The 12,562-nt window shown below is 43.6% G+C and overlaps 1 protein-coding gene across 1 annotated transcript in view; it reads right to left on the bottom strand.

The window, feature by feature from the left end:
• Window positions 1-11,089: 11,089 nt before the first annotated feature.
• LOC138300153 (zinc finger protein 282-like) overlaps window positions 11,090-12,562 on the bottom strand; it is a 90,984-nt gene continuing 89,511 nt past the window's right edge. The window contains exon 8 of the mRNA XM_069239109.1: window positions 11,090-11,662. Coding sequence (XP_069095210.1) covers window positions 11,514-11,662 — 149 coding nt within the window. The 3' untranslated portion in view covers window positions 11,090-11,513. The remainder of the gene's footprint in view (window positions 11,663-12,562) is intronic.

Here is a 12,562-nt window from a genome sequence, read left to right as displayed (position 1 = left end):
CAGGAACGCGTTTCGGCGTGACCGCCTTCTTCAACCTGCTGGCCGCCATTTTGGCCCCCTTTATATATCCTATGTGTTACCATTCATTTAAAGCAATACACTGCCTTTAAAAACGTAATAACACCCGTGATACAATACATGTGAAAATTATATAATACATGTGACAAAATATAATAATGTGACAAAAAATGTACTAGTGTATAAGGCAAAATCACTAATAAGTATTTACCAGTCTAAATAAATCTTAATAAATCTGGTTAGATTACAATTAATCACAGAGAAACTAATTACGTGTAAATCTTAAAAGGGAACCACCGAGTCCAATCAATTTATACTGTTATTATATAAGGCATCATTAATTGGAACAATCATTAATAAGCAAAATCTCATATATACAATCAAAATCTTACAATAAATAAATATATATATAATGAATATATAATGAACTTATTCTTGTCGCTATATCATCCATAATTAATCAACCATATCAACCTAAGTATATATATAACTCTTCACTCGAGTTCAACCCCACTGGTTCCCTTGAATCGAATGCCAATATATATCTGGACTCTAATTTCCTCAGATGTTTCTCTCTATCTCCTCCACGGATATCCTTTCTGATGCCATCTATTACACTATACTTAACATCTTCTACGCGACCTCCATGAAACTCTTGCATATGTCGGGCAACCGGATAAGACTCATCTCTATTGACTATTGCCCTCAAATGTTGTAAAATTCTTTTGTGTACCTGCAGTTTTGTGCTGCCTACATATAGCTTAGGGCAAGTGCATATACACACACATATATATATATATATATATGACATTTTCCATATATATATATATATATATATATATATATATATATATATATATATATATATATATGTATATATATATATGGAAAATGTCACTTACCCAGTGTACATCTGTTGGTGGCATGAGACGCTGCAGATTCACATGCTGTGCATTATCCTGCCATCTAGTGTTGGGCTCGGAGTGTTACAAGTTGTTTTTCTTCGAAGAAGTCTTTTCGAGTCACGAGACCGAGGGACTCCTCCCTTTCGGCTCCATTGTGCATGGGCGTTGACTCCATCTTAGATTGTTTTCCCCGCAGAGGGTGAGGTAGGAGTTGTGAATATAGTAAATGTGCCCATGCAACGGAGTAAGTATGTAGGTACATAATGTGTATTAAAATAGTATTTATTTACAAATTTACAATTTTCATTCAACTTATAACGGCTACAGGCTCCCGGGGAGGTGAGAGGGCGCATGTGAATCTGCAGCGTCTCATGCCATGAACAGATGTACACTGGGTAAGTGACATTTTCCGTTTGATGGCATGTGTAGCTGCAGATACACATGCTGTGCATAGACTAATAAGCAGTAATCTCCCCAAAAGCAGTGGCTTAGCCTGTAGGAGTTGAAGTTGTCTGAAATAATGTTCGTAATACAGCCTGTCCTACTGTGGCTTGTTGTGTTGTTAACACATCTACACAGTAATGTTTTGTGAATGTATGAGGCGTGGACCATGTGGCTGCCTTACAAATTTCTGTCATAGGTATATTCCCTAGAAAAGCCATTGTGTTGCCTTTTTTCCTAGTGGAATGCGCCCTTGGTGTAATAGGTAGATCTCTTTTTGCTTTAATATAGCAAGTTTGAATACATTTCACTATCCATCTGGCAATACCTTGTTTGGATATAGGATTTCCTGCATGAGGTTTTTGGAAGGCTACAAACAATTGTTTTGTTTTGCGAAACTGTTTTGTTCTGTCATTGTAATACATTAGTGCTCTTTTTATGTCTAACGTATGTAAGGCTCTTTCGGCTACTGAGTCTGGTTGTGGAAAGAAGACTGGGAGCTCCACTGTTTGGTTTAGGTGGAATGGTGATATAACTTTTGGTAAAAATTTGGGATTTGTACGGAGAACCACTTTATGTTTATGTATTTGTATAAAGGGTTCTTGTATAGTAAATGCTTGCATTTCACTTACTCTTCTAAGAGATGTGATAGCTATTAGGAAGGCTACCTTCCAAGTTAAGTATTGCATTTCACAAGAGTGCATGGGTTCAAATGGTGGTCCCATGAATCATGTTAATACAATATTAGGGTTCCACGAAGGTACTGGTGGTGTTGTCGGGGGTATGATTCTCTTTAATCCCTCCATAAATGCTTTGATAACTGGGATTCTAAAAAGCGATGTTGAATGTGTAATCTGCGATAGGCAGATATTGCTGTGAGATGTATTTTAATAGAAGAGAATGCTAGTTTAGACTTTTGTAAGTGTAATAAGTAACTTACAGTGTTCTTTGCGGAAGCATGTAGTGGTTGAATTTGATTATTGTGGCAGTAGTAAACAAATCTTTTCCATTTGTTTGCATAACAATGTCTTGTAGTATGTTTCCTAGCTTGTTTAATGACCTCCATACATTCTTGTGTAAGGTCTAAGTGTCCAAATTCTAAGACTTCAGGAGCCAGATTGCTAGATTGAACGATGCTGGATTCGGGTGTCTGATCTGTTGTTTGTGTTGAGTTAACAGATCTGGCCTGTTTGGTAATTTGACGTGAGGTACTAATGATAGGTCCAGCAGTGTTGTGTACCACGGTTGGCGAGCCCAGGTTGGTGCCATGAGTATTAGTTTGAGTCTGTTTTGACTCAGTTTGTTTACCAGATAAGGAATGAGTGAGAGAGGGGGAAAAGCGTAAGCAAATATCCCTGACCAACTGATCCATAACGCATTGCCCTTGGACAGAGAGTGTGGGTACCTGGACGCGGAGTTTTGGCATTTTGCGTTTTCTTTTGTTGCGATAGGTCTATTTTTGGTGTTCCCCAGCGTAGAAAGTAATCTTGTAGGACCTGGGGATGAATTTCCCATTCGTGTGTTTGTTGGTGATCTCGACTGAGATTGTCGGCTAACTGGTTTTGAATGCCTGGGATGTATTGTGCTATTAGGCGAATGTGATTGTGAATGGTCCAATGCCAAATTTTCTGTGCTAAGAGACACAGTTGTGACGAGTGTGTCCCTCCTTGTTTGTTGAGGTAATACATTGTTGTCATGTTGTCTGTTTTGACAAGAATGTGTTTGTGGGCTATCAGTGGTTGAAATGCTTTCAATGCTAGAAACACTGCTAACAGTTCTAACTGATTTATGTGCAGTTGTTTTTGTTGAATGCCCCATTGTCCCTGTATACTGTGCTGGTTGAGGTGTGCTCCCCACCCCATCATGGAAGCATCTGTTGTGATCACATATTGAGGCACTGGGTCTTGGAATGGCCGCCCTTGGTTTAAATTTATAGGGTTCCACCATTGAAGCGAGAAGTGTGTCTGGCGGTCTATCAACACTAGATCTTGGAGTTGACCCTGTGCTTGTGTCCATTGTTTTGCTAGGCACTGTTGAAAGGGCCGCATGTGTAGTCTTGCGTTTGGGACAATGGCTATGCATGAAGACATCATGCCTAGAAGTTTCATTACAAGCTTCACCTGGTAGTGTTGGTTTGGCTTCATGTTTAATGCTATTTTCTGGAACGCTTGTACCCTTTGCGGACTTGGAGTGGCAATCGCCTTTTGTGTGTTGAATGTTGCTCCCAATTATTGTTGTATCTGGGATGGTTGTAGATGTGATTTTTGGTAATTTATCGAAAACCCTAGTTTGTGTAGAGTTTCTGTAATGTATTGCGTGTGAAGAAGACACTGTTCCTGAGTGCTGGTTTTTATTAACCAATCGTCTAAGTATGGGAACACGTGCATGTGCTGTTTCCTTATATGAGCGGCTACTACTGCAAGGCATTTTGTGAATACCCTTGGGGCTGTTGTTATCCCGAACGGTAACACCTTGAATTGGTAATGCACGCCCTGGATTACAAACCTTAAGTATTTCCTGTGAGAAGGATGTATGGGTATGTGGAAATATGCATCCTTGAGATCTAACGTTGACATGTAGTCCTGTTTTTTGAGCAAGGGAATCACGTCTTGAAGTGTTACCATGTGGAAGTGATCTGATTTGATGTAGAGATTCAGCGTTCTGAGGTCTAATATGGGTCTCAACGTTTTGTCTTTCTTTGGAATTAGGAAATATAGGGAGTAGACACCTGTTCCTTTTTGATGGTTGGGTACTAGTCCTATTGCTTGTTTTTGTAACAATGCTTGGACTTCTAGCTGTAACAGGTCTAAGTGTTGTTTGGACATATTGTGTGCTCTTGGGGGCACATCTGGTGGGAAATTTATGAATTCTATGCAATAACCATGTTGGATAATGGCTAGGACCCATGCGTCCGTAGTTATGTTTGTCCAGTTTTTGTAGAATGCAGTAAGTCTCCCCCCCACTGGTGTTAAGTGTTGGGGGTTTGTGACATTTAAGTCACTGTTTGGCTTGAGTTGTTTTAGGGCTTTGGAATTTTCCCCTTGATCTTGGAAATTGTCCACCCCTGTATGAGCCTCGAAACCCTCCTCTCTGGTACTGCCCCTGATAGGTGGGTCTGGTTTGTGAGGTGGAAGGCTCTGGGTTTTGAGTACGAAACCCCCCCTCTAAATTGTGGCCTTCTAAAAGTGCCTCTGCTTTGTGGGGAGTAGAGCGCGCCCATGGCTTTGGCCGTGTCTGTGTCCTTCTTTAGTTTCTCAATTGCCGTGTCCCCCTCCGGCCCAAACAATTGTTCCTGGTTAAAAGGCATATTTAACACAGCTTGCTGGATTTCCGGTTTAAAACCTGAGCTCCGTAACCATGCATGCCTGCGAATGGTTACCGCAGTGTTGACTGTCTGTGCTGCTGTGTCTGCCGAGTCCAGTGCAGACCTTATCTGGTTGTTGGAAATTGCTTGTCCTTCTTCAACAACCCGTTGGGCACGTTTCTGGTGTTCCTTGGGCAAGTGCTGTATTATATGTTGCATCTCGTCCCAGTGTGCCCTGTCGTAGCGAGCCAGTAGAGCTTGCGAGTTGGCAATCCGCCATTGATTGGCTGCTTGTGCTGCCACTCGTTTGCCCGCAGCATCGAACTTCTGACTATCCTTGTCAGGCGGTGGTGCGTCTCCTGATGATTGGGAGTTTGCCCTCTTTCTTGCTGCTCCCACGACCACCGAATCTGGTGTCAGTTGCTGTGTTATAAACACAGGGTCCGTTGGGGGAGGTTTGTATTTTTCCTCCAACCTAGGCGTGATAGCTCTGCCTTTCACTGGGTCCTGGAAGACTTGTTTTGTGTGCTTGAGCATGCCTGGGAGCATTGGCAGACTTTGGTAGGAACTGTGGGTGGATGCCAAGGTGTTAAATAGGAAGTCATCCTCTATTGGCTCCGAATGCATTGCTACATTGTGGAATGTAGCTGCCCTTGATAACACCTGCGTGTATGCAGTGCTGTCCTCTGGAGGTGATGGCCTTGCCTGGTAACAATCTGGACTGTTGTCGGAGACCGGTGCATCATACAAGTCCCATGCATCCGGGTCATCCTGCGTCATCCCCGTATGTGTTGGTGACTGCATTAGGGGTATTGTTACCGGGGACAGCTGTGGTGAATGTAGTGGAGAAGGCTGTGGTGAAAACCTTGGTGGTGGTGTTTTGTCTCTAGCCACCTTTGCCTTTGGCTGCATTTCTGACTCTTGAAATGCCAGCTTTCTTTTAATTTGAGGAAGAGTTTGAATTTTTCCAGTCTCTTTCTGAATGTGCAGCCTCCTTTGAGTATGGTCTGGTTCCCCCATACTTATTTCCTGCTCAAATCGATGTTCTTGCATTTGGCTGGAAAGTCCGTGCTCTTCCGTGTAAGAGCCTAATTTCGGCTCCGAGGCTGCCTTTTTCGGTACCGAAGGTTTGGAAACAGTCTTTTTCGGTTCCGAAACAACTTTTTTCACCTTGGGTGTGTCCAACTCTCGGTGTCAAGATCGTTCAGACCCGGAATCTCGACCGGAGTCGGATGTCTTCGCAGTTGTGAGGCCTTTTTCGGTGCCGATGGTTGGTCACCATGTTTTCGATGGGTCAAGCCATGGCCTGTTGGCGGTGGCATCCCCTTGGCCTTTATGATTTTGGAGTGAAACTTGGATGGGGCAGTTTTACTCACAGTTTTCTGCGTTGTCGTCGGTAGCTCACTTTGGGAGTCGTCTGAGTCCATTTCTTGTATGGAGATTCTTTCCTCGTCTTCGACGTCGATCTGTTCTGTCGGTGTCGACGCCATTTGCAGTCTTCTGGCTCTTCGATCGCGTAGGGTCTTTTTCAATCTAAATGCCCGGCAGGCCTCCCAGGTATCCTCCCTGTGTTTCGGTGATAGACACAGGTTACAGACCAAGTGTTGGTCTGTATAAGGATAATTTGCGTGGCAATTCGGGCAGAAGCGGAAGGGGGTCCGGTCTATTAGTTTCGACGATGGACGCGGTCGGGCCGACCAGTCCCCGCTAAGGAGTGGAAGCCCCGAAGGGCCGCCGGAGCACTTCTACTATCGGTGTCGATATACTAACACTAAACCGGTACCGAGCGCAAAAAATACCGTCGAATTTTCGATGTTTAGCTAACTTTCCCGATTCGAAATACGGAGCGAAGAGGAACACGTCTGAACCCGATGGCGGAAAGAAAACAATCTAAGATGGAGTCGACGCCCATGCGCAATGGAGCCGAAAGGGAGGAGTCTCTCGGTCTCGTGACTCGAAAAGACTTCTTCGAAGAAAAACAACTTGTAACACTCCGAGCCCAACACTAGATGGCAGGATAATGCACAGCATGTGTATCTGCAGCTACACATGCCATCGAACATATATATATATATATATATATATATATATATATATATATATATATATATATATAAATACACACACACATTTTACACAATGGTCGTTATAGTTAGAAACTAGTTGTCATAAGGAAATGGATTTTGTTGTTTTGCTAAAAACTTTGCCACAGTTTGACAAATCCTTAAGAAACTTTCCACAAAACATGTTCTTCCACCTCAGCTTCTTCCTGGAAATGTTTTGAGTGATCTGTAAAGAAGGGGTTCGAGAAAAAGGAGAGTTCCAAGATGCAGTTTCCCCAAGACATTTCTGTTGGCCTTTTTGAACAGTGCTACCGCCGAAACGGCTTAACAGGATTAAACCAAATTTAGCAGAAAGCTAGATCTTTACTAAAAAAGCATAGTTTTTTGATTTGGTGTTCAGTAGTTTTTGAGAAATTAAAGTTCAAAATGTACAGTTATCTAGACAGTTGGGTATGGCTGGCTAAAACATGAAGAGAAATGTTGTAACTTGCTTACTTTCCACACACTGCTTATGATATCACATATTACATCACTCATGATATGTTCTATGATATTGTTGATAACATGTCTGCTGACATCTGAAATGATATAATTAATGACATCACTGTGCGTGGCACATGCACACATTATAGTTACTTCTCTTAACTATAATAAGTGAACTTCAGTGGTTTTTTTTTTGTATAAAATGGATTGCAAAAGGATATACAAACATACAGGTACACAATTGGCCCAGGTGCATGATTGTGAATGTGGTGCATGATAACACTCACTTTAGTTGAACATCTTTAGTATCCACTGTTGTTGTTGCAGCCAGTGTTGTGTATCGCTAGACATGTGTTTCAGGATTGTTGCCCTTCTTCAGTAAAAAGCAGCAAGTGAAATTTGGGGGTGTTGGCAATGGTGCTCACAGTTTTCTCAGCAGTCTGTACCACTCCTATATGTCTATGTCACCAGTTCAGTGTAAAGTTATAAACATTATGTAACCTCTGGAATGTAAGACTACCCTGCTTCTATTTATCTGTAAAGCACACTAACATCCACCAGAATAATGTACACCTGAAAACAGGGAAGCAGTTATACCATGGTAATGAATCTATAATGAAGGGCCAAAAGCAGGCAGATAGTTCACAACTCTGTCATCAACACACAAGGAACGTAGGATGTAGCACCTATCAAACAAACTCTGTTTGCTTCCTCTGAATTCAGGGAAGGGGGAAATTGATGACATCAGCCATCCAGGCGGACTTCAGGCCCTGCATACGTGTGCAGACTCTACCAGGTGGAGGAGAAGGAGCAGGAAGGGGAGCCCTCCCCCGCACTAGTGCTATTCAGCGTAGCAACAGTCCCGCAGAGCAGGACACAAGCGGGCTACGCGTTGGCAAAGCCAGGGCCCCTTGTTCATTATTACTTGACTCACTTTAAATCTAGGTCAAAAGAAAGAGCACTGGGGTGTCGACCCTAACCTCTCCTACAGTGAAAAGCACTTCTATAGACATAATGTTAGAAAGTGCTGTGGCAGTAATCAGTACAGGAATTGCCCTGATGCAGAAACGTGTGTCCAGGGGTCTTGGGTCTATATCCATCGCTACAGGTAGCAACGTCACCACAACCACAACCATAGAGTCACCATCTGTCTTGGCAGTAGATACTGCATCTCAGTTGCTGTCTCAGTCGCTGCCAGCTGTCACCCTCATTAGCCCCTGTTCTCCGACCACTAAGAGAATAAAATGGGGGTCTCAAGCAACATGAAGAAAGGAATCTGTTCTTACTACCATTATCCCTCCTGAAATCAGTCGAAACCCCCTATAATACACTTGACAATCAGTATGGAGCACCTGATGGAAGATTGTTACACCAGATTTACAGCCCTTCATTCATACAATACAATACAATACAATAGGCATTTGTAAAGCGGGCGGCTGCTTCAGAGGAGGCATCCCGGTGCTAGCAGCAGGACCACAGAAAACAAGCAACCAGCCTTTGATCACCAGCCTATGCATTAGCAGAACTTCCAGCACTATTAGAGCTCTTAAAAAGCATGGAGCTACACTTTGCAGTCCTTCCCTATCAGCTGCATCCATATGTTACTACTTTGGGCGCCAAAGATTATGTAACCAATTTAGCCTCCCCTCTGCAAGCCTCCAATAACAGCAGCAGAGCCTGTTTCAATCTATACAGTCGGGCCCATCATCAGACCCCACTCTTCCGCCAAATGGTGGCAACTTGTCCACATCAGTTTTGGGGACAATTCCTTTCACAGACCTCACCTGAACACCCCCCAAACCACCCTCTTTCCGAAATTGGGCATCACTGACCTGAGAGGACACAATACTTTGCCTGAGCTTAGCCAGCTATGGGCCAGTGGGAGAGTGGTGGACTTAATTCCCAAACGTGACACTATTAATCTTCCACCTGCAGCATGCCTATGTATGGCAATCCTTACAGGAGTACCCTCGCTTCGACAGAGACAGAGGAAGTCAGGCCCTCCCTCCCTCAAACAAGGACCAAGTACAAACAACCTTGGATTGTTAAGCTGTGCTGGGCCCTATACCAGTGTTCTGTTGTTACAACAGAGACGGTTTCCTTATTGGGGTGTGGGGGCGTTGTCCCCACTGGTTTTGTTGTCCCCCGGGCAGCCCCATATTATATGTTTTGATTCTATTTGTGTGCCGTGCCAATGCACTGCTTTTATTTTGCCACGCATGGCCCGGGCAGAGTTCGCCTTTCAGAGTGAGGGCGGGTGGACGTGAATGAGTGTGGGGGTCGAGCTTGAATCATGATTGACACCATTGGTTGAGCTTGGCCCTGGGGTGAAGTGTGCATATCTGGTTGGAAGGGTGCCTTGCTGCACCCAGTCTGATATGCGCACTTCAACCCTTGCCTACCAGCACAATGTTGGGAGCTCCGAAGATTACAGCCCCAAGGCTCCTAAGAAGCGCTGGCAGCACCTAACCGAGCAATGTCGCGCTGTTCCCTTGCTGTTTACTGCATAAACAGCAAGGGAGCACAGTGCGACCAATGGTTCAGGAGAGAGGGGGTGGGACTGGAGGCCAGTGGAAGACGGAGCGGGTCACAACTTCCTCGTGCATGTCTGGAGGCAGCTGAATGTTGCGAGTGTTCTTCTCTGTGAGGCTTGCGACTGAACCACTCATCCTCACGGAATGTGTGAGTGCAGACTTAGAGGCAGTCTCAGAGTCAGTCATTACAGGGTTCAATGCTGCCGTGACGGGCGGTGAGTCAAATTGAGGTTGTGTAGTTATAAACATTGTAGTTGGTGTTCTGGTGGCTTGGTGTTTACTGTTGTTTTCCCTAAGATTACAGCAGTGCCAATTTACCATACATTTTAAAACATCTATAAAGCGTCGCCATGTCTTTACAAGTCCAGATTTGCCCCAGCAATTTGTAAAAGGCCTGGATCAGCAGGGAACCATGTTCTGATAGTGGCCTGGTGGTGTCAGCTCGAGAAATCACGTCACAGAATTGGAACATGCCATTCAAATCGGCATTAGTGGGATAAAGCCGCAGAAATATTCAGGTAACATTCCGTGGCAAACACAGGGCACAGACGAAAGTGGCGCTTAAATGTATCACAAATGTAATTGTTGTTCAGAATGATGAAAAATTTTAGGCATTCACAGTCCACTTTCTACATACGCAAGAGAGGAATATTTTCTAAATACACCGTCTGAAATGTAATAAAAACGACCTGCTAGCAAAATGGAGTTTCTTACAGTACTTAATTGAAGTATTTTCAGAAGTACTACCCCAACCTGAGATGACCCATGCACATTCAGACTTCATTTACAAAACAATAAAAATATAGAAAGAAAGGGAAATGGCATAAAGTCATCTTCCTCTCCTTTTCCGAGTCTTATTGGATCAGTAAATTATCCGCGCATGTGTTTCAAGGAAAGTGCATTGAACATATTTTGGTTCAAATGTTGCATATTTAATTTTTTTCCACCCTTGTTCTAGTTCTAGGATATCAATCTGTAGCAGCGAGTACGCAACACATTTGGGCTTTGTTACAATTGAAGTACCCCTGAGGGATAGTCAAAATTTGTCTTGCCTGAAAAAGTCTGATGCAGAATTTATCGGGTGTCACCAGTTCGACCTATCTCGCCTTTGGTGAATAACCTGTGGATTTTGACGTTTACTGCACCAAAATCCATATGGGTTGGTAAATACCGGGCCTTTTTCCTGTTAAGATATGGGAGGTTTGATCTGCCAAAAATGAAGTGGGGGAGAACTTTACCGCAACGGTAATTATCGATGTGACAAACACCACACTGTTTTAATTACAATCTCTGCACAAACTGGGTGCTTGTGTGCCATGCGGCGATCGCATTTTTACAGGTTAGTTGTAATCTGGTCCTATATTATGGTCATGTGGGAGCCTTTGGCGGGCTACCGGCTGAGACAGATGGTGAGTTACTTGTGGAAGGTCTGCGTCACATACACAGTGAAACCACTTCATGGTCCCTCAGTGGGTCAACCTGCACTTCACAGGCACCATTTCTAAATTTAGAGGAAGAATGCTCGAAAATCGTGGATGTGGGATGAAAATATAGTTTAGTTGCTGGAATGCAAAGTGTTTACTGAAACTTCCTGACAGTATTACAATTCTACAGGATCACAGAAGCTGCTGCAGAGCTGACAAATGAGGGCTGCACAGCTGGATACAGTAATGATTATTTCCAGGAACAAGTGACGTGATCTTTGCGTTGGTTGGATGTGCGTGCTGCTCAAGGGCAGAGGAGATAGGAGAGGACCTGTAAATGTTCAAAGGCACCAGCCATTTTCTCCTACTGTGAGCTGAAAAAAGCAGGGCTCAGCGTGTACACCATAAAGATGTGTTTGACATGCCATATCCTCAAGAGAAATCCACTTTCCAGGATCGAGAGCTCTTGCAAAGGAAATCCAGCGCTGATCTGAAAGAGTAGACATACAACATGAACTGAATTGTTATAAAATGAGCATCCAGGAAACGGTGAGTTGAGGTCCCAGGCATGTAAATTCAGTTTGAGTGCAAGTTGCGTTTAATGTAGTATGTCTGCACACATCACAAGTCCCAGAAAGAGACATATGCTACTTAACTATTCACAACATTTCTGTGGTCTCTACATCGAGACTAAGATAGGCATAACGCATCAAAAGTCCCCAACGTTTGTCCTATTCATACCACTATGCACCAGCCTAATGCACCGCCTGTTGGTAACATCAAGGGCAAATATGTCCCAGCTCCCTCAATGCATGTCAGTACACATACTTAGGTTGTGTTTAACCAATTTAAAAAACAGCATTTCCGTGGCCAGAAATTGTCAGTTGCAGACCTCGGCATGCAATCTATACAGTGTTTTGGTAGAGAAATTGCGATTCTCAATAGTCAGTAGCTCTTAACATCGCAAAGTGCAATATGCAAATATAACTGTTTTAACATCCAATAACTTTAATTTAGTTTATAGTTAGATTCATGCTACAAGTCTTCACAATCTCTGTCCACTGGTGCTGGCACTGAGCATTGTGCTAAAGATGGGCTTTATCTCTCCACCCTTCCATTAGGGATCCATCCATGAATCCACCTCTTCCATCAACGTGTCCATCCATTTTGACACCAAAACAATGTGTTTGACCATCCATTCACTCATCAAGCCACGTCATCTTTTCATTCACCAAATTATCGATCCTTCCACAACACCACCTGTTCTTCAATCCAGTCCATCCATCCACCCACCTCTTCCTTCCTGCATATTGACTGACTTCCACTACCCAACACGGACAAGGAGTTCCCATTCCACCAATAGTAACACAGTTACTGTCCTGAGGCATCA

This window comes from Pleurodeles waltl, chromosome 6 (genome assembly GCF_031143425.1).
Source record: "Pleurodeles waltl isolate 20211129_DDA chromosome 6, aPleWal1.hap1.20221129, whole genome shotgun sequence".
Lineage (NCBI taxonomy): Eukaryota > Metazoa > Chordata > Amphibia > Caudata > Salamandridae > Pleurodeles > Pleurodeles waltl.
Note: the sequence above shows the minus strand (reverse complement) of the source record. Positions and strands in the feature narration are given on the sequence as shown.